At 41.3% G+C, this 22948-nt stretch overlaps 1 protein-coding gene across 4 annotated transcripts in view; it reads left to right on the top strand.

Annotated features, from left to right (window-relative positions):
• Nucleotides 1–1172: 1172 nt before the first annotated feature.
• MRTFA (myocardin related transcription factor A) overlaps nt 1173–22948 on the top strand; it is a 98310-nt gene continuing 76534 nt past the window's right edge. Inside the window, exons 1-5 of one of the 4 annotated variants that reach the window (XM_075077841.1) lie at nt 1173–1277; nt 9963–10026; nt 16898–17047; nt 18454–18526; nt 20107–20368. In XM_075077841.1, coding sequence (XP_074933942.1) covers nt 18491–18526; nt 20107–20368 — 298 coding nt within the window. In that variant the 5' untranslated portion in view covers nt 1173–1277; nt 9963–10026; nt 16898–17047; nt 18454–18490. Of the gene's footprint in view, nt 1278–9962; nt 10027–16897; nt 17048–18453; nt 18527–20106; nt 20369–21028; nt 21035–22948 lie in introns of those variants that run through there. The other 3 variants (XM_075077872.1, XM_075077862.1, XM_075077880.1) reach the window with 3 other exon arrangements.

The raw sequence follows: 22948 nt of genomic DNA, 5'->3' as shown, positions 1-22948 counted from the left end.
ACTGTTTGGTTCTTCTTAACATTCTTGGATCATCAAGCTTCTTGTCATGAATTTCATAGGTTAGTTGTACATGGCACAAACATTTTTTCCTGACTACTTCACATACATTGCTTTTCAGTTATATCATGTCCTCTAGTTTTTTGACTACGTGAGAGGATAAGGAAAGACCAATCTTGCCTTCTTTATACCATTTATCATTTTATACCTTCCTCGTGTCCCCTTTTCTTTGTTTTGGAAGATGATCCTAATTTTTTCAACTTTGCCGGGTGAGACAATCCTTAACTGAGCATTGCTACAGCCTCTGTCATGATTCATGTCCATAAGAAACAATAAGCAGGGGTGAGAACAATGTTGCAGGTAGGCATTCACCAACTATTTATGATTATATTGTAATAGTCTAACTATGATCCTCTGTTCCACTCTTTTGGTATTGCACCGTTTCTTTATTTTCTCAACAATCACTCCCCGGCTAACTTAAGTTTTCATTATGGACATTTCACCCATTTGCAAGTTTTTTTCCTGGCTTCTCATTAAATCAAGAAAAAAATGCACCTCTCCAAGAGAAGCACACCGTCCCGCTATACATTTGGAGGTTTCAGCCACCAGAGGGGCAGCCGAAACCTCCAAAATCCTCTGAAACCTCCAATTCAGTTACAGGTTGGGCAGCGATGGTGACATGGTGCCTGACTTTTCCCCGCCACCTCTGGCCCCAAGGATTAGGGGTGGATGGTGTTGGGAAGGCAGGTCCCAGGTCAGGGGGGAGCGACTTTTGGAAAATGTCGCCTGCTAAAACAAACAAAAAACCAACCCATAAACCCAATAAAAGGTAAACGTCGGTCCGGCGTCCGGCCCCCCGCCCATTGGGGCATGGCTGTCCCTTTAAGGGCGAAGACCAGCCGCCCCCGCCCCGCCTTCCCGTGGACGCTCCGCCCCTCCACCGATGACATCATCCCTGCCTTCCGATTGGCTACCCGCCCCGTCAGGCACGCGGCGCCCGCCCCGCCCCCGCCCTCCTCGGACCCTGTTAGCTTCCCCAGGTGCTTGCGGCCTATTGGCGAACCCTGGTGGCGCTCACTCGCTCCTCTCCGCTCTGGTTGGCGGAGCTCTGCGCGTGTCGCGGAGGCAGGGAGGGGCGGGGCGGGCGCTTCCGTGGTTGCGAGGCGCCGGTCGGGGGTGGCGAGGCCGGGCTGCGGGCTTGGCGGGGAGCGCGCTCTCGGCGGGCGGCGGCGGCTCCGCCTAGGACGGGCGGTGTCGGAGCGAGATGGAGCCGTGACCGGGTGAGTACGGGGCTCCAGCCCGGCCGGGAGCCGCGAGGCGACCTCTGCGCCGGGGACGAAGAAAGGGGGTGTGTGGAGGTGGGGGGTGGGCGCGGGCCCGCGCGCGGGGACCCGCCCCGGCGCCGGTCTCCTCAGCGGCGGCCGTTGGTGCCGGCGCTCGGCGCGGCGTTCCCCGCTCTCGTCCCCAGCGCCGCCTCGCCTTCAGTAGGTCGGCGGTGGGTGTTTTTGTGTGTTTTTCGGTGCTTTCTTACCGCTTCCACAGGGCGGGTGGCGGCGGCGGCGGCGGCAGCAGTGTATGAGGGTTTGTGCAGCAGCGATGTCCTGCCGTCCCCGCCGCCCCGTGCGCTCGCCGGGTTGTGGTCAGCGGGGTTAATTTTCCGCGCTGAAAAGATGCTTGTCCGTGCTATGGCTGGATGCGTATTTAAGGTAACAACCCTGTGTCCCAGACGTCTGTCCAGCGGGGGCTAGATCTCCCTCTCTGTGACTGTAAAATCTCGTATCAGAGGGCTGTAACTTCACATATCGTCCGGTCAAGGAGGAAAACTCTGACCGTTTGCCTTGTGTCTAAATGGAAATATCCTTCTGAGACCTTTATGGTCCGCATCTGAGTACCCTTATACCGCATCACCCGAACGGTTCGCTAATACCGTTCTGTGTGGTTCTGTTTTACAAGATGGACCTTGAGAGGGCTGAATAAGGGGTTTCAGATTTGCTGCTGCCGCTTATAGCGCTTCCTTTCTTCTGTCATGTTTATCCAGACAATATCAGGGCCTCTGCCATGAAACTGCATCTTAGTCTACCATCAACAGAAAATACGTTTTGAAGGCATTAAAAATGTTTTTGTTTAAGTCTCTAGCTTCTTTGCTGGATTGTGGAAACAAAAATGTGCTTTTTATTTCTTGGTAGGATTTGAAGACACTGCTCTGAATATTTGGGAAATATAAAATGTAGTTATTCTAGACTGAGTGTATCTATCCCAACATTTCCAGCATGGTTACTGAGACATATTCAATATGCAATTCTGTCTTCATTTTAAATTTGCATTTGACATCAGGGTTAGTTAGCCATAGCATAGTTGACTTATTGAAAGTGTGTTTTCTAATTGTGCCTTGGTTTTACTTTCAGGTAAATATAGAGACAAACTTTCAGCACTGATTGCAAAGTATGTCTTGCTGCTTGCACAAAACCCATCAGTAGGCTTTTATAAAGACACTATTAAAATCCATACTGTAGAAGTGTAATGCCTTTAGCTCTTCATAAGTATTGCCAAAAATACTTCAGTCATTTCTGAATATCAAATGAGAGGGATACCCATTTGTTCCCGTTTGCTGCAGTGATTAAATGAGTGATCTAATAGTTGTGATTAAATAGAATCTAATAATAGATTATAAAATAAGTGTATGATCTGAAGCTGACTGTGAAGTCCTTTTCTGTTCTTGAGACTTGTGCTTTCTGCTGAAAGGAGAAGGAGACTCAGGGCTGAAAGCAAATGCCATAAGCTTTTCACAAGTAGGTGAATTTGCCCTTCTTAATTACTGGTTATTGACTTGCTGAGCCCTTTTCAGTGCTTCCTCACTTATAATTTAGATACCACATATGATTTCAGGAAAAGAGTAAAATATTGATACTTATAAGCAATATAACTAGCAATATTAGCAAGAAGCTGATGCTTCTTGGGCATCATATTGTTCTGTACAAATATGTGGAGTAGTGCTGTGTTTGCTGGTTCCAACAGTTGCGGAAGCAGCTTTAATTTCTCTTTAATTAAAGGCCATCCAGTCTGACATCATGTGGGAAAAGACCCCCCAAATCTTCAGGCAACAAGCAGATAATGAAATAAAATGCAGAGAGAGGGAGTACAGAAGACATTTTGACATAGGGCTAAGAGAATATGGGGGTTTTCCAGAAGCAGTCTTTAAATTTTCTTCCCGTTGAATATGAAATAATAGGAAACTCTTGGGATTGGAGAGGAGTGCTTGCTTGTGACTGTTCTTTATAACTCTGGCTTCTGCTGGTGTGGTAAAGCAGCAGAATTTTTCTCAGACCCTTTCATCCCTGAAGCTCCAGGTGAAATGTAGGTTCAGGCAATCAAAATACCCCTTAATTTGTTAATCATAATAAAAAAACATGCTGGATTTCGTTCACTGTTGAGCCATGATTACATTACTGTGTGGTATTTGGTGGGGGAAAAGGGTAGCTATACTAGATATAGGGGAGGATCAGAGCAAAAAGGGTTTGGATGTTAGAGCAGAAAGCAGATAAAGTCTTAGGATGTGTCCAAACGTTTTCACAAGATTGTTACACTCATTTGGCATGTGTGAGGAGTCTTCATATATGCTTTTTACCTCAAAAGCACAATTTATAGCAATTCCAAGAGTCTTCTGTCTTTAAACTCAGCTGTCCTTCCTCTGTTGTAGATGTTGTAGAACTGTTTCAATGCTGTTTACCTACTGATAACTCAGTATGATGATTAAGATCCTTTCTGAAGAGTACAGTTGATTTCCTGTGTGTAAAAAGAGGTAATAATTAGTAAATCTTATTATAGTTACACAATGCTCTTCCTTTAAAGATTTTTTTTTTTCAATCCACTGTGTCCGAGGGTCAATGTCTTTTCCTGAGAAACTGTTGAGGAGGAAGCAAAAAAGCAACTGTTCAGCGGTCTGAAACCGTCAAACACCTACTTCGGCAAAGCCAAATCTAATTATTTCCTGCTGGACATATTGCTGATCTGAGACTGAAAACAGAGGATGTGGTTACACAGACATTTCTTTTAGTGGTGGGGCTGTCTTAAACAGCTTCTATTCCCATCTGACTTCTTTATCCCCCTCCCCGTGTGCTGTCGCCTCAGTAGTGATGGTATGTCTGTGGGGCTATATGCTGAGTCAGGTTAGAGACCTGATTTTTAATCTGTGCATGTTCTATTCTTCTCCCCCTCAGCCCCCAAAATAAAAGGTGGGGGAGGGCAAGGGCCAAAGGAATGTGTAGCGAGAGTGGAGGGGAGGGAGCGCAGAAGTGGATTAGTAAGAACTACAGCTAAAGGGAACATTTTTGGAACCATAGTTTGAAACTGTTCTTATCGTTCTTCTTTTATGCGTGTGCGTCAAATAGATGAAATGGATTGACTTTGTGTGAATTCAGAAACTCATTCCTGTGTCAAATACCCTGTTCAGTACTTCAGGGACATAACGTGTGTGGTTAATGTGTATATTTTACCTTCCCTCCTTTGAGTGCTTTATGGAGTTCAAACACTGCTAAGTGGCTTCTTCAAGCGAAATGAATGGCATTGGGGTGAGGACAGTTTACATTACCAGGCTTAGGTATGCCATAGTGGTCAGTCAGTGCCTCCAGATTTTTAAATGCAGGTTGTCCTTGTGGAGGGCAAATGGTGCATGCAGCTTACACAGGAATCTGCCGTCAGTCTCGTACTACGTTTTTAGACGTAAAGAAACAGTGCTGGTAACAGTAGCACGCTTTCTTTGATCTTTTTCTATTTCTGATACGAGACACTTATTTTCCACACAGATAAATCTGAGAGTTTGTCACAGAGCAAGGTACTGTAATTGTTCAAATTAGATTGGCTTATATTTCAGAAATTGAAGTAACATTTAGTTAGTATGGCATTCCTTTCCCCTTCCCTCCCCCGTTTTCTTGTGTGTGCAGTATCATTATTCTTGTGTGAAGAAATATTTTGGACTTAGGCACACAGCCATATTGATAACATCTCTGTAAGAAGGTGGAATATAACACACAGTCACAAGTCTTTTTAAATCTTGAAGGCTAAAGGCTGAGCTTTTAATTGGGGATTTTCTCTTGCACCTTAACCTCATGCCATCCATCTGCTTTTGCTCTCCTACCACAAACTAGCCTGTAGACTACTTCTACTTATCCTTCTTAATTAACTTGTGCTCCCTATTTCAGCTTGTTTTGGCCCTGCTGATCCAGAAAGGCAGGGTTTGCATGGAGCAGAGCAGAAGCAGCATGGTAGCTGATGCTGTGTGTGCCAGGATGTTATTTGTTAACAGCAGGTCACTGGGGGCTGCCTCTGGAAGTTCCGAAATCCCTGAAATAAAATTTTTCCCCTGGACATGGTCAGGAGCTGCTGCTGCTGTCATCTCTGCATGCCATGGGTGCACACTGGAGTGTGTATATACCACAATGCAGGAGCCTCTGGCATAAAGCCATGCAGAAAATTCCCTGTTTTGCCATCTTCCAGTGAGGCAAATAAATGTACTGTTTACACTTCATTTTCAGAGTACCTTCATGTTAGGGGAAGAGGAGACTGAAATGATGCATCTAGTTTTGTGAAATAAATTTTGTTTAGGGACGGGAGTCTACGTCAGATTGTTTCAACCTCAGATTAATGCTTCCTGTAATATATGGCAATTAGGACAAGTTCTAGCCACCCTAGGGAGGGGGTGTGTGTGTACTGTGGTTCCTTGAGTTCAACCTTTTCTGTGGTTTAGTAGAGATACTGAGGATATGGCTTCACTGCACAATTGATCCATACAGTCGACACCCTTTTTAGGCTTACTCAAATGAGATCATCCTTTGCACACAGCCATACCCACGTTATGATGAACTCATTCTTTCTGCAACTGTGTATATGTGTGAAGGCATAGCTCTGAGCAAAGATGAGACAGGACTTACTTTCTGTCAATTACAGGGAAACTTTTCTTCCTCCAGGAAGAAACTTTCGGAAAGCATTGAAAGACTACTTAAATTATTTTTTTTAATTATTATTTTTGCCCTCTTTTCTGATTTTTTTAATAGAAATATAAGAAGTTTCCCAACAGAATGTGATTACAGTCTGCATTGTAACTTAATTTTTATTCTGTTGTGTAAGGTGAACCCAAACCTGCGTGAGAGGTTTCTCTGAGTGATTGGTAGGGCCAAATTAATGTTAGGCCTAACATCACTATGCCTCTAAACTCGCTCTCATATGTCCTGTCAGGCATGCTTTACAGCAACAGATTGCTTGGAGTGTGAATCTTTTCAGAGCCTCCATCTGAGAGGTAGTATGGCTGTTAGAAAGATGGGATATGAATTCTGCATCGCTGTGTTCAGATCAGACTTGCGAATCATGCCAGTGAGTTTCTGTGTTCAGACATGCTCAAGCTCCAAGTCACCAGTGAAGGCAATAAGCCATTGTAATCACTGGAATAGCAGCCATTTGGCTTGAACGCATAAACACTGGCATATAAACATTTCCATTGGATGGAGAAGTTTATCAGCAGGATAAGACTTCTGCATATCTTAGAGATGACACTATTTTTTCTTCAGAAAATCTAGGACAGTAGAGTTTTCCCTGCATTGACTGTATAGTGAGAGGAAAAAAGAGGGTTGGAGGAATGTTTTGATTGTGCTATAAGCAAAGAATAACAAAAGCAGTTTAACTGTGGATTTTTGCCAGAAAATGCTTCAGTTATCAGATTAATCTGCTCACTCGCTGCAATATGGAAGGAGCAGTAAAGAGCTTGTTGTTCATTATAGTTTTAAGGCTGTTCAGCTAAATTTTTGTGAAGTCTGACTTGTTATTTTGAAGGTGGGTTGTGTCTGTGTTTTGTGTTGTTCTGCCTTCAAGCTGGGTTGAAATTCTGTGGGGTGACTGAATAAAGATAATGATAGAAATACAGTATACCTGCAGCATCCTTTAGCTTAATGGCACACATATCAGGGAAAAAAGTTGATGACAGTCCATGCCTATTGCGAGACAGTTTATCTCCTACTTGAGGTTCAGGTGACTAAGCAGTAAATTGCAGGATGCAATACTTTAACCACCTGCTGAGATTGAGCAGGAACTTCCTTGACAAATACCACTGAAAGTTTAAAGTTGGCCTTTTATTGGCCAGAGTATCTGGAATAAAACTTCAGTTCTTAGTAGAGAAAGAACGATAAATACATACTGTCCTGGAGGATAAGTTATGTGTGGGAGAACAAGGATCTCTGAACACCTGAGAAGGCTAATGGAACTGCTGGAAACTCGGAAAAGGTAAATAAATGGAGGCAAGGAGGTTATTGAAATAATTTGTTCTGTTTTCTGAGTGTGTTTTTGCACGTAAACATACACACAGATGCACCTTCTTTTCTGAAGAATAGTGCTAAGTTTTTGCAAAGATGCCAAAAATCACTGTATTTTTTGATATATAAAAATTTTGAAATATAAAAACTGTTATAAAAATTTTGATATATATTTAATTTTCATGCATGCCTTAAGAGGTAAGACTTCAAGGTCTTCCGTATTGTGCCAGGTGAGAAGTCTGTCCACCCTGGTGTCTTGTGCTGGCCAGTTGCTGGTAATGTGTGCCTGGGAAGGGATGTAGAACCACGGGTGTACAGAGAGATTCTTCCTCCTGTCTCACCCTGCTAGCTGATTAGGGCTAGCTTGGTATGTTTTTCAGCAGTTTTCCAGAGAAAAACATGCTGAAGAAAATACAGAGATTTTCTGACTGGTTTTGGGGTCCTGCTTCTGTAAAAGACTAGCAGATGCTCTGTACCAGGTGGTAGGACAGGCAGACCAAGGAAAGGCTCAGTGTTGGAGCTGTCTTGACTCAAATGAGATTCAGGAGAACATGGATCTTAAGTGCTGGAAATGAAATGCAGCAGCCTGATGATTGTCCAGCTTTATCAGTGCTGTTGAACTCTTAAATTGGAAGAGAATATCTAGTGAACTAAGCTTACTGGATATTAGGGATTGGCCAGTAGAAATCTCAAAATGAAACGTCTCTAATTTCTCCACACTTTCGTGCGTGAAAAGTGGTTTCAGGGGTACCTGTGTCTCAGGAAAAAAAAAAACAAACCAAACCCCCAATAAAAAAAATCCCACTCAAAACCAAACGATGCTAAAAACTTGCACTGGAGGAAGATTTAATATATGGATAAATTTCACTCACTTATAATTTGTGATTTAAAAACCAACACCATCAGAAGCAAACATTCCATACCTAAATTTTGATGTTATGTGCTTAATGCTCTCAGAAGCATGCTGCAGCAAAATTATTTTATCAGATTCTGTAATCAGGCACTTTGTTTATCAGATTGGAATATGGACCTCTTAACAGTAGTCAATTGTCTACTGTATTTGTGGAAGACTTTCCTTGACTTCTTAAGGCCTTTTTGCCTTGCCTTTTAGGAAACCTAGGATCCACAGTTCTGTAAAAAGTACATTGTACGTATATACTTTTGTAGCCTTGCATCATTGTCATACTTTAATTACAGTTGTATCAGTTTGGTTGTTTTATTAAAGAAAAAATAATGACTTGGTATGGGTTCTCATGTGAAATTAATTGTGTAAGTGTTTGTAAGAAATTCGAAATATTGACTTGATGACAAATACTGTAAGAGGTGGCAGAATGACTTTTTGATTTTTGTGGTAAAGCCATGATTAATGTGTGCTGAGACATTTTATTCAAAGAAAAATTGAAACATTCTCTGAAAGGGATTGTAAGGGAAGATTCTAAAATAATAGTGTCTTTACTTTTTTTTATTTGTATTAGAATTGTAAATTCCTTCTCCTGCAGATTGTTAATTGGAGTGGAGTTGACAAAGTAAATGTAAAATTCCTCACCTGTAGCTGCTTCTAAACAGCTTCCTTTTATTTGTTGGGGATCAGGGAGCTCTTTTAGGTTTTGCAATACACTGATTATCCAAGTGTCTAGCTGTGGTCATTCTTTCTTCAGAAGAGGCTAATTGGCCTTATTCCTTCTGATGTTAAAGCAGCAGACTGCTCATTCTATTTTTTTTTTTCTTTTCACTCCAGCTGTGTTAATGCTGTGTCCTAAGTCCATCTGGTCTGAAGTTTGTATTTTGGGAGGTGCCTGGGTTTCTTTTATTTTCTTTCATGGACAGGATATCATGGCATCTCAGCTGCGGTTCTGTGGTTCTCATGTCTAGGAAGCCCTAAAGTCCAAAAAGCTCAGAGGAGGAAATGGAATGGAAACCTGGTGTTAGAACCTTCATATGCTGATTTGTATTTTATTTTTTGAAGGTGGCTAAGGAAATAGGAGTGAAAGTATAGCAACTACAAATCAACTTCCTGCCCTTTTTATTGCCATTTGAGACAATAGTCTTCCAGAGCCTCTGAAGTAATGCTTTTCTAGCCAAGTACTGCTCTGCATGTCTGTTAAAACTGTATGGCCAAAATGGTGTGTTACTTCAGTATGCTTATGAGTTTTTTAAGGTGTGCAGCTTGGTTGCCTCTTCCCCCTTCCCCTCCTCCAAAATGGGATTCTCATTGCTGTCTTGACAAACATCTGATACGTACGTGTTTTTTTTTACTTTTTCTGTTTGTGTTTCGATGGATAACATGGTGTAATAAACTAGTCATAACAGTCTCCAGCTTCTACTATCCAATGTTTAAGAATCATTTCAGTACAAGGACGGGAAGATTGAGTGTATCATTTGGTGAATATTCTGGCTTAGTAAACCTCAAACAATGCATTCTTCAGAACTGACAAACCAGTAGTCCTAAAGTAAGAGTTCTGCTCTGCAAGTAGCATGGGTATGTGTATCAAGCATGGCAGTCTTTATGGTATTTCAATCCAAATTCTGTTGTGTATGCCAAAGGAATACGAAAAAAGAATCCTAGATGAAGGACTTCACTCCTTACTCTCGAAGGAGAAAATGGGCTCTGGGTTGGTTTTTTTTTTTAAAGATCTCTGAATATTTATGCCCTGTTTTCCCTTTCAGTGACGGGCGGGAGAGCTGCTGGCATGGAAGTGACCTGGGTTTGTCCGTGGGAACTGTGAGTAAGGTATGTATTGTGTTCTCTTTGCTGTCTTTAGTCTGCACTTATTCTTACGTACTGATTTGAAAATTGCTTGTGGTCACTAAACATGAGGAATAGTAGTGTGTTAGAGATGGACTATTTTGAATTTGTACTAGCATCAGATTCGACAGCTGTCTAGCAGGAACTTTATAGTGTAAGAGTATAAATGGCACACTTGTCCCTTTTCACTGCTGCCTAGCAGTTAGTCAGAGTTGTCACAAGTTAGCTGATACTGTATTGCAAACATTTTTCAGTGTTACTGATACTTGGCTTGCTAGACTGGTTTATTCAAGTATATAAAGGTATACAATTGAATCTATACAGTAAAATTGTAACATCTGCAAAACTGTAACTGAGCTTACCATGATACAGTAGCATTCAAAAGAGAGGATGATACATTCAGTCATCATCTGTGGTCCCAGACTGTCTTGTAGTAAAGAATAGAAACGTTTTAATCTATTCTAGCACCTGAACAAAAGTCTTGGTTGAGACATCCTTCCTGTGCTGGCTCTTAGTATTGTTGCTTCAAAGAAAGAAGTATTGAAGGTCGAGTTTGGTATCCTTTGAATTGGCAAAGAACAGCAGTAGTACCAATTCTTCTACCCCTCCATGGCATTCTTTACCCACATTCATTAGATTTACAAGTTAGAGAGCACCTCTTGAGTACTTCCTACTTCTTTTCAGTACACTGGTTAGCTTAGACAAGACAGTAATATTGATACATGCTTCTCTATGAATCACTGAAGAAAATTCTTACCTAGTTTTCAGTAGTGGGGAAATCAAAGGGTGGAAAGTTAGCTCTCCTAGGGGGGAAAAAAGGGAACAGAAGATCTGGTAACTCAGTCTCAATTGCTGGACTTTCCACTTAAATGAATGTCATACTGGCTAGCTGCATTAGGAGATGCTAATAAATTCAAAGACATTTGGATTCCACACCCAGTGTCCATTGACTGGGAGGAGAGGCAAAGCCAATTCACATTGGTTTAATTTTTGTAGACAGTTTCATGCTGTCATGACAAAAGAATGTGACTAGGGTCAGAAAACTTGCAGACTCTCTTTCAGACTTTGGTTTCACGCTGTACCTTACATGAGGTAATTGAAAGCTGTCACTTCTCAGTGGGCCCAGCTCATCTGTGGTTGTTTTTTTGAGATCTAATGAGCCTGTGGTTGCAGGGTTCAGATTGCTAGCACAATGTGAAAACAAGCATGTTTCAAGATGTAGCTTTTCATCAGAATGCCAAGCTGAACTGAATTGCTCTGTGGCTGCAGAGCCACTAGATTCGAAGGAGAGAAGGTGAAAATTTCAAACTGAGGTGGGGCAATATGGTATCTGCCTACACTCTCAGTCACAGCCCATGATCAGACAGAATTAGGTAAAATGTAGAACTACTTCCTCAGATACACAAAAGTAAGTTGCCAAAAAAACCTTGACATAAACTTGTTAAGATTCTTAAGTTCTGCTGCTTTGTGCTGATATGAATACTTGTGCCAGGAAGTGAACTGACTGAAATCTAAGTACTTTGTTTTATTTCCTTTTTTCTTTTTAAAATTTATTTTCTTTTATTTTCTAGATTGGTTCAGTGAGCTATCTTTCCTTCCTTGCCCAAGTCACCACTTTGTTATGCCCTAGATCATCCAGTTCTTGTCCCAAAGTTAAAATATTCTGCGTTTGAAAGCGTATTGTTTCTTCCCCTCTCCTCTTGTCCAGTGGCTTTCTCGTCCCAATTTGCCCTAAATCCGCATTCAACATGACTTCCTTATACTTTCTCAGCCCCTAAGTTTCCCTGCCATGAATTTCCAAGTCAAAGCTCACGTCTGGCTGCAGATCGTCAGCATTCCCTTTTCTAGTTTGCTGCAGCCTCCCTGCTTCCGTTGGTTGTTGGCATCTGCTGCCACATGCCTTTGCTGCTGGCTGAATCCACTGCTTCATCTGCTTGCCCCTGTGGGGTGGGGAGGAATGCTTTGCCGCCAACTTGAAGGAAATTTTAAAAAATGCATCAGACAGCAACTGCAAGGAAGTCAGTCAGAATGTGGTGGAAAACAAGCAATCCTGGTCTAAACACACTGTAGTTCATCATGCGTTTCTTTGGCACCAGTAGAGGCTTAAACAGCTTGCGCCCTTTCATGGCTTTCTGTTTTGCTGGCATAGCTGTTTTTGTGGCCATGGTGAGCCACTCTGGGGAGCAGATCCTCCTGGAAAGAAGTGGTTTTTCCTAGATTATTTTTCATCTGGTCCAGTACATGTTGTCTCCATAAGATTTATGCTAGTTTCAATATGAGGAAGGTATGAGAGTGGGAATGTGTCAGACTGCTTAAATTGGCACTGCTGCTGGATGTTTAAGCGTGCTCTTTGACATTACAATTAAGTTGATCTTTCAGTGAGCTGCTGTTGCAGAGGCTGGTCAAACCTCTGTGCAGCTGTGCACTCCTGCTTCTTTTGCATCAGAGCTAGTGATTGTGCAGCCACAGGGCATATCAAGCGAGCTGACTGATCCTGTAGAAAATGGTTTCTAATCTTTTGCAGAGCTAATCGTCTGCTGGTTCAACTGACCTGACTCACCCTGTGGGTGCCCACTCATTAGATCAGACAAAAGGGAAACAGCAGGAACCAGTAGCTTGGTAGCAGAAGGCTGGATTCCTCTTTTAATTAAGATGTTGAGTTATATCATGACCAAGGCCTAAAATATATGTGTGTACCCATTGACACGTGAGACCTGAACATCACATCTTTTTTGCTCTCTTTTGTTCTTTGAACTTCCGTAGAAATTGATATTTTTTCAGTAGCTATCATTTTTAGTCTCACTAGTGATTAATTCAACGCGCTGAGAAGTATGATAGAATTATGTGTCTATAAACTGCTTCACCAGTTTAAGGCTCAACATTCTCTGAAATTAGAAGGTTATCTTCCTCATTCATGCTTTGAGCTTAAATAAGAACATCATAAATTGGTGGGGAGTTCGTCCTCCTTGAGCAAGGATTGTTTATTATAAATATCATTGTGATTCTCAAAACTAGCTTTGGTATTTTCAGTTCTTCTGTGTATCCAGAGTTCCATGAGCTTGAAAGCCACAAAGTTCCTCCAAATACATATTGAATCATGAAAAGTATTTCTTAAAACATCTGGAATGCCAAACTACATTTCTTAGCCTGCTATTTGTGGTTTTAAGAAATGGGTGTCTGGTGATTTTTCAAGACCTCTTAAAGACTTTCTATCACTGCTGGACTGAGTGAAACAAATGCTAGCGTCATATGAAGGAAATACTTAGGGCTTGAGAAATCTGGCTCTTGATTAGTGGTTGTTAAAATCATGATCAAGGCTGTGTTTGTCTACAGCAGAAATTACACAGTTTTTGCACTGGATGCGTTCTTTGCATCACTTCCCTCTTGAGTCCTAACACCTCTATACAGCTGTGCATGCCTTTTGTCTGATAACATTTCTTGCCATTTTCTTGCTGGTCTGAGCATGTTCTTAGACTCTTGTACTGATAGATTTACTAGAGGTGGTAGTGGAGAGACTTTTGGTAATGATTCAAAGTAGTCCTCTCTTACTGTAATGTTACTGGCACAGTATATACAGATCCAGATTCTCTAGCTCAGATAGAAATTTGTGCTCATCCATGTTTTGCCAGCATCTTTGTTCATGTGTTGCAATATTTGCATTTTTAATAGGGGCTTTGTAGGGTAGTGGCTTATGAGGCTTGTGATCATGGTAAGATGGACAGTTTATACCTTCAAATCACTGATTCTAATCCAGAATTAATTTGGCTACTTTTTGACTGCTTTTGCCCTGCCCCCACCCCCCCTAATTACTGTGAAATTGAGGGAAGTTGATGACTGGCTCATTCTGCAGAATACAAATGCATATGGAACATTTATGTTAAAATAAAATTCCATAATCTAAGAAGGTCTTTTAGTTGGCATAGTTTGGTTTCTTAACTTACAGCTTGTTCTTGAGGAACCACCTTTACATTGTCAGGGTATGGTCTCTGTGATGCTTGTGTTGTTGCTTACTGTATTGTATATGCTTTATGGACAGTGTCATTAATCTAACTCTCAATTAACTGGAGAAGTAATTCTGCCAACAGTTGTGTGCCTGGGTTAAGCTGACTGCCAGGAAACAAAATAAATTTTTTTAGTACAACCGTGGAGGTCTTCCTGTTAGTGACTTTTCTTTGATATCTAAACATAAAAGGAATATCTCTCACTGTGATTGTTATAGCTTCTCAAGCTAATGTGATGCTTCAGCTTCCATCTGGTGCAAACTTGACTTCTCCTGGGTTATTATTTTGATTTGTAATGACCTGGGGAGTATAGTTGCCTTTGGGCATGTCATGGCATTCTCTTCCTCTCACTCATTTAAAAGATTTGTCCACGTAAAGCCACTTTGCCCAAGATTGCATCTTCTCTTGGCTGGATGATCTCAGCTGGCATAATCATTAAACGGAAGGCTGCTTTTAAGTTTAAAATAAAAAAAAAAAAACCTGTCTTCTCAAAATAGCCCAGCTGCACACACATGCTGTTGCTGTTAGGTGCTGAAGGTTGCTTAGCAATTCTTAAATTGGTAGGAAATTGCTATTACCCTGGCAACTCAGCCCCAAAATGCAAACACCACAAAGCTGTTTATAGAGGTGTCCTTGCTTGATTTGGGAATTGTGCTCTTTTAGTTTTCTTTTCTCTGCCTCTCTGATTTTTATGTACTTATTTTAAAGTTTCTTTTGTTTCATATGTTTTACTCTGGTTACTGAGGTTTCCCATTAGGGAAGGTGGTGCTGTTCTTTGGTTTGTTTAAATACTGACTGTCAAGATCTTGATTATACCATGAGTATGTGAATATTGCTAAAATCTAGTGAAGTCTAATTCATGAAGACTTAGTGCATGTTTTCATATCCAACATGAATGTTGGGTGGATTAAACTGTATAACACCACCATAAGGTGACACTGCTACCAAAAGTAGCCATCCTGATATCTTTTTTTATTTCCATGTGCCTCATTCTCCCTCATGCTAGCCCATGTGGCTGGGTGGCAAGCCAGATCAGGAACTGATGCAGATTAGAAGTAGTAGTTTGTGTGTGTCAAGGTCAAATTTAACACAGATCAGTTCCTTGAGCTGGTTTAGCCTGTGCCGGCCCACAGGAGGTGAGGAATGAACAGACTGGACTGTCCTTTTTGTTGGCAATGCCAGTTTAGTGTCTAACCAGAGGATGGGATCTTATGATACAGTTAAGTTGATCTAAGCTAGCTCTTGCCAAAAGGGGCAGTCTTGGCTCTTTGCCTTTGTTGCTTCCTTGTGCCAATGCCAACATTGGTGTTTCTCTAGCCTTATGATGAGATGATAAATGAAGCTCAAGTGGCAGGAAGCTAATCCTAATCCCTTCTCCCCCTCCCAGTTTTCTTCTCATTTAGCTCCATTAACTGGTTTACTGTGGGTCAGACAGGTTTCAGTACTGCATGTGTCTGTCTTTTTTTGTTTCCCTTTCACCTCTTGGGCTTTGAGCTATGCTTCAGTGATTCTGGATGAGCAGCTTTACAAGAAGTTTTTATAAGTAATTTTGTCATATGGTAAATGCAAAGTAAAATACTTTTTTTTCACCAAGGAGGAAGTTAGTCAGGTTTATTGTGTGTTTACTGTGATATAGTGTTGAGATGGCAAGAGGATGCACCTAAAAAGCTACCATGAAGAAGCTGCAGAGCACTTTAGTCTTTGTAGTTTGCAGGTTTGATAATCTTCTCCCAAAAATTTTTATTGGCTATGGTTCTTAATCTTATCACTTGCAAAAAATTGACCCTGCCATGTTTGTCTGTCTGAAATGGAAGTTTGTTAGATGCCTCCAGAAGTCCGAAAAGGCTAAAGATTATTTATATATTTAGGAGTAGTGTGTAATGTTTCTTTTGAGCAGCTCCATCTTCTCCCTAGTACTGTGGTCCATGCTTGTATTGCTGAGGCTGTGGTTTTGTGCTTTATAGCAACGTAATTTGAGTGTTCCTGGCTCTTGAGGAGTTGTTGCCCCTGCATTATGGTGGCACAGCTGTGTGGGTAGTTGGCAATGGACTAGATGGGGGAACTGATTTTGCTGAACACCCAGAAAAAAAATGGCTAGTTTTCAGTTAAATTGATTCCCCAGTTGAAGAAAGGGGCAGTGTAGGGACAGAAATGGGCAGCTGGACAGTGGAGGACTTGAGGGTTACTTAAGCTGGGGTTGCTGCTGTAGAACATCTGTGGGATCTCTGCCAGTCTTGTCCCAGAAGCAGCTGGCCCCAAAGCAGAAAAATGCCAAGAAAGCGTTTGTCTGGTTAGGCAACAGATATAAATCCTTGAGGGCACTCACCCTGAAACCCTTATTGAGGATAAGAAATACTTGCTCTTAAGACTGCCCATCAGTTTCTGGATGACTCACTTGAAGATCATGGTATGGCACAATTCTTTATGGGAAAGTTTTTCTAGTCTGTTCAGAAGTGACAGGAAAACAAACATTTTAAAATTTTAATTAGGTTCTAAGTATTAATGCATGTAACAAACTGATTGATCATTCTACAATGACAGTTATATAGTGGTATAACTGTCTGGGAAGTCTAAAAACAGCCTAACTGCCGGTTACAGAAAAGGATTCCATGCCTTTCACAGGACTTCCAAATAATGCAGCATGGATGATTATAAATCCTCAAAGCATCTTCCAAATCCCTCTGTCCTCATCAGACTTTTAATTGAAAACATTAAACGCGAACTTACCCATTTATAGCTGTTACTATAGTCTTGTGGACTGGATGCGTGTCTTGATATTATTTTTTTTTTTTTACTGGGGATATGTTGCAGACTAAGACTTGGCATTGCTCTGAAAAAAGTTGTCTTTCCCTTAGGTAGCGGCTAGATGTCTGGATGAACTGATGGTGTAACCAGGTTCTCTCCCGTGCTGTGGTGGCACAACTGTTGGTGTGGCTGCATGGCAAATTGCACCAGGGTCCTGATTTAGCTGGAGTGTGAACCAGAAGACCAGCTTTTACACCTGGGTCAGTTTTCTCATTGGATTATCATGTGTCACTGCAGATTCTTGTGCTGGCCTGAAACGGGAGGGTATGTGGAGGAAGGAGAAGGCAGGATTTCCTAATGCCTTTAATGGTTCATCCCAGTTTAGTTTCATTTGAGCTGCAACTCTACTTGGAGTAATAGGCTTGTTGTCCAGGCTGTTTGAGATGCACAGAGTCCAGCTGTGACCATTTTTATTTCATAGCAGTGTTCCCCTGTACTGTGCTGGTTCAGCTGTGGCTTGTATGGAGGAATTGATCCAGCTGAAAATAACCTAAGAAAAATTGAATCAGCTGAATCAGCTTTCTGATGCGGTTCGCAGTGTGGCTATACAGACAGCACTGCTGGCACAACACAGGACACAGTGGCAGGGCAAGAATGAATGTCAAGGCAAGGCAAGCTGTGCTTAAGCTGTGTTACCTTTGGTGTGGGACGAATATTTAATGATGTGCCAACTAGGATTAAGAACAAGATACACCTTCCATTTGTGTCGTCTTCTGCTTGAGTTAGGAAACCTGCAGATCCAGCCCCTGTGCTGAAGTTCCATTGGAAAATTTACCAGAGAAACTCTAGTTTATAATCCCAGTACCAATTAACACCACTTGGTACAGTGTTGCTCAGGGTTACATAGCAAACTGGTGGGTGAGCGATGATCTGCTCTGCTCTATGTTGTGGGTGGCTGGGCTAGACTGCTTTTACTGTAGCTTAGTAACATGCTTTTAGATAAAGGATATAGTTTCAGTGGACTGGCTAATGTGACTGCACCTAGCTTAGGAAAATAGATTCTGTTTTACAACACTGTTATTAAAGTGGTGTTAGAAATGTGATTTCAAGTTACAAACTCCCGTTTAAAAGAAAATTTAGCATGTCAGAAGTTCTTAAGTACGTTTGCGGTTTTCCTAGTTGAAGAAGATCTGACTTTGAGACACATCAAGTTGTTTTCCCCTTGTGGGAAAAGGAAGGAAAATCCTTACTGGGTGGGTGTTAGATATGTCTGTCACCCATTTGTGGATTCAGGCCTGGCTGCACTTGTCCTCCCGCATGGTCTGACCTAACCATCAGGTGGTACTAGGCAAAGTGTAATGTCTCCAGTACATCTCCTTCAATAAAGCAAATTGGCTTTGGCTCCTCTAAGACTGTGACAGCAGTCCTTACCAGCCAGCCTCCTAACTGAGCAATTATTCTTCCTTTTAGCCCCTTTCCACAGGCCTCCCATCACTACAGGGGCAGGGCCTAAGGCCAATTATATTGGTCATGATTTAACTCTTTCCAGCCTTTGCAAGGATTGTTATAGCATTACTCGAAGTCTGTGGTTTAAGGGTGTGTGTTTCCAGGCTTTCTGTGTACATTTTAAGGAGAAGGGCACAATCCCAATTTTTTCTCCTTGCAGATTACCGTTACAATTTGCTCTCAAAGGGATACGAGCAATGTTTGCTTTGGACAGGAAATATATCAAGGAGGAGGTAGGCACTTTCTAGCCAAATTATGACTGAAGTAAAAGCAAATACTTAATATGGCAGAGGGTTTGGCTCAGTCTCATTTGTTTTGTTGTAACAAGCACCAGCTTTCATTGGTGGCTTTTGTTGTCTTCCCCCCCCCCCCCCCCCTTCTTTTCCTTGCTTCTCTTCAGATCATGACATAGGGTCCTGGGAATGAATGCATGACAACATGGATGAAATAGTGTATTCATTACCAGTAATTCTTATTGTTGCCTTGAATATACATTGAACACATTTTTGAAGCAAATGTACTACCACTTATAACTTTCTTCTGGGTATTACAGAGCAAACATTGCTAATCAACTGAAGTATGAAACTGAAATGGAAGTGGGGAAAATGACTGAGTTACTTTATCAGCTATTAATGGGTTGAATGTTGTCACACTCATTCAGGTTAATTGTGAGTGTTAAGTGGAGAATACTTAAAAACCTGTATTGTTAAAACCGTTGCTCCAAGTTTATGCTTTCTAATTGATTTCTAGAGGATTATCGGGATGGTTTTTACTTTGCTTCTTTGCAGTTTGCTTTGCCTGCATCTTTTCGAAGCTGAAGGTTAGCCTCTGGAAGCACCTTTTGCTTGATAAATGACTACACTGCAGCAGAGTTACATAGTGGTGGTTTTGTGAGTTCAGACTGGTTGAAACAGCAGCATACTAAGAAGCAGGAGGCTTCCATCTTCATTAATCAAAACCAAATATGATTGCCCTTGTATAATGTCCGTTACTGTTTAAATGTTGACACAGTAACCACTTCACCAGAAGCTTCCAGCTGGTTTGTTTCTGTTTAAATTACTGAACATAAAAAATTTAATTTTAACATAGTGGTGGCTTTTAAATACTTTTTAAAAAGAATTACAGAAATATTATGAAACATTTAAATCACTTATTTCATTAAAGCCCTTTACATATTGCATGTTTCAGTTACTGTAGCTGAGGTTTTAGATAAGAAAGCTTTTTATGTGGAATATTTTTCTTGCATTCATTTTCACTGATAGTGAATGGGGAAGACAGAATGGGGCACAAGAATTATTTTTTGAAATGCAAATGATTTTATTTGAAAATCCTCATTTGTTGTACTCAGCTGTCCTTCCACACTTATGAAGGATTACTTTACCTGACTAGATTTCAGACTGACAGTTGTCCTATTAAAACACCATTGTTGGTATAAAAGGAGAGTAATCAAGAGTTCAGCAAAGTTCTAAACAGGCTGACTTCCCTGGTACAACTCAATCTGTGTCTTCTCAGGATTGGGTACCTAAATACCGAAAGTTGAAAATGTTCTCATACTTTTAAAGAAAATGATAAAAATCTGTACTTTCATCAGTAGTTTCTGCTGCAATGCTATTGGAGGTTTATGCAGGTTTATAAACTGCTGAGTTTAGCAAGTTTCAATTCCTAGTTGGATTTGAATTGATGATAATAACACAAACACTGCTAAAGAACACACTTCTCTAGAATATGAAGACGTCATGATGAACTGGACATAGGGGTTAAGACTCTCATGTGATATTTGCTTTTCTGTTTTTTTTTCTCATTTGTCTTGCAGGTTGCCATCACGAAAGCCAAAGTGGATTTCTCCGGTGTGGTGTGCCTGCCCCCTTCCGTCATTGCTGGAAATGGGCTGGACGGAGGAGGGGCTGGCGAAAATGATGATGAGCCGGTGCTGGTGTCACTTTCGGCGGCCCCCAGCCCTCAGAGTGAAGCTGTTGCCAATGAGCTGCAGGAGCTCTCCTTGCAGCCCGAGCTGACCCTCAACCTCCATCATGGCCGAAACCCCAACCTTCCTCCACTCAGTGAAAGGAAGAATGGTAAGTGGTACAGTGCACTCATGGCTCATGTAGTATGTCCTCACCAAGGATGTACTGTGGTGGTGTCATGGTACATGTTTTGATGATAGGGCTCCTTCTCATTGCTGCTTACAATGTTTTATTTGTATGAAGAACTAATAATCTGGAGTTGACAAAACTGATTTGCATTGTTCAATGGGAAGGATTGATGTTACTGGCTGTGGAAGTTCCAGAGATCTCCAGTGATAAATGCTTTAGATTATTGTTTTAGATAAATACCAGAAACAACTTCCATGTGCTTTGTGGTGACTAAAAGTTGTGCAAAGCTGAGAAAGTCAGTCAAAGGAAGTGTTAGCTCATCTTCAGACTATAGCTGTCAGTAGATTATTTTTTTTTCCGTGCCACCTTCGTGCTTGCCCAAGGGTGAGTAACTTGCTCACTGCAAATGTCTGAAAGGTTCTGTCAGACTTGCTGGAAAGAGGAACAAGACCTAGAGTTAAAAAAGGAAATATCCCAGTAGGCCTTCTAATCCTAGAGTGAGAATGACCCAACTATGCTTCTCAAGTTGCGGGAAGCTTATGGGCAGCTATAGTATGAATCCGTTTAACTGTTTGGTGGGTGACAGTGGAGTGGCAAAACATGGGGTCACTTCTTGGTGACCAGAATTCCTAGTTTTGGAAGAATGTGAACTGTCTGAAGCTCAGGATCACCAGGCTGCCATGAAAGCATTTGCACATTCAGCCCCACCCTGGGACAGACCGATGAAACCATTTGATAACTGGTGCCTTCTGTTTTTAAATGGTGATCTCCATTCACTCCACCCCCTGGGGTATATGTTGGTGGCTCTTGGCAACATGAAGGTCTTGTTAAGAGTCTGAATTCTTGGTATCAGTTTTACCTGCAAGATATTATGGATTTGAGCATAGCTGAGTCCTGGGTGCCTTAGTGTTGGGCATTATGCACATTGCAGAGTTGCATGGCATGGCATATTGGACATGCTGGGGAACTTTGGAGTGGCTTTATAGCCAGGACATAATGTTTATGGTAAAGTGATTTAGAGTATGTGAACTGTAGGACAGTAATTTGGATTGGAGGGATACCTCACTTGACATGCCTGGTTCTTTACCTCCAGAAACTAAGCATGCCCTTCTCTGAACAGTGTATCAGCATTTTGCTAGTTGGAAGAATTAATTAACTTCAATGCAAAATATTGCTTTTTAAGAGGATAAAAAGTTTCCTCATTTATATATGTTGTACCATCACTATGTAATTATAGTCACGTTTACAGGCCTTAAAAATGGAGAAGCTAGAAACTGCAAAAACAGAAGAAAAACCTTCTAATCCTTAAAGTTTGCAGTCCTCTAAGTACAAGATAAAAGACAACAGATGGAGGTAAAGGTGGTGGTGGTAAATAAGAGAAGAAATTGCAATATTAGTCAGCATGGTAGACTGTGATCTTAACACATTTCAACCAGTGGTAGACTTTGACATTTTACAGTTATGAAAGCAAGGAGGGATTTCAAATGAAATTAAACTGAGGTAGTTTTGAAACTGGTAGAGGCTTGAAGGCAGCATGAGAAAAGCATATGAGCCTTTGCTTCCAAAACCTCACAGCTGGCCGCCTGAAGATGACCTGGTAAATTTATTGGAGGTGGGGTTCTTCTCAGTGAATAAGACATGGTTAAGGGTCCTGAATTGGGAAGAAGCAGTTTGTTCTTAATGCTACAGGGAAAGGGATACTAGTATTGAGAACGGATAAGAGTACCTTTAGGAAAATGAAACTTGCAGCAGCACTTTAAATGGATACAAGCAGGACATAACAGCACTTGTTACAGTCAGAGGAAATTATATTCTGTTACAGAAATGAAAGTGTCTTTGATTCAATTGTTTAGATCAGTTTAAAAATTGGTATGTTGGTAATATTTTACAGAAATAGATGGTTCTCCTCTATCAGAATAATGTTATTTTTATGGACTGAACCTTGAAGCTGTATCATTGTGGGCTGCAAATCTGCTTGACTGGAACAGGTAAAATAGAGTTGGGTTTAAAAAGTATTTGAAAAGGAACACCTATGCCCATACCTTTTGCCAAAGAAAATTAGGATATTCCCGGAAATGACTCATTAGGTGGGTCTCTTCAGAGATTCTTTATCAGGGCTCAACACAATAGTGGGAATTTTACTGCTGGAGGTGCAGCTTTCCAGACAAGGCATAAAGTCTGAAGTCCTTGACCTAGACTACCTGAATATTCCTTATCTTCAGAGGTGTACAATACTCTCTTCTCCTAGGCTGCAGTACTTTATTATGTGTTGGTTTTGTGTACATTCATTGAAGTATTGCGGGACTGAAAAGTGCTGTCGGTTGAAATATTATCTGCAAACGGTCACAACATAAAAGGAGACTTGGCTTAGTCAGCTGTTGAAAAGCATTGCTGATGCATTTTGAATTAATAAACTTGTTCTCTTGAGTGGGAACTTTGCAGGTATCTTGGGGTAGAGGTTGCACAGCTGTTGAAAGCTGTTGAGCTTGTTAAAGCTCCTTTTTTAAATACATTGTATCTTTGTTGTGCCTTTGGCTTCAAACACTTTAAAAAACGTTTAGA

The sequence above is a fragment of the Phalacrocorax aristotelis genome, chromosome 1 (assembly GCF_949628215.1).
Source record: "Phalacrocorax aristotelis chromosome 1, bGulAri2.1, whole genome shotgun sequence".
Taxonomy (NCBI): domain Eukaryota; kingdom Metazoa; phylum Chordata; class Aves; order Suliformes; family Phalacrocoracidae; genus Phalacrocorax; species Phalacrocorax aristotelis.
This window is presented reverse-complemented; position numbering and strand designations above follow the sequence as displayed.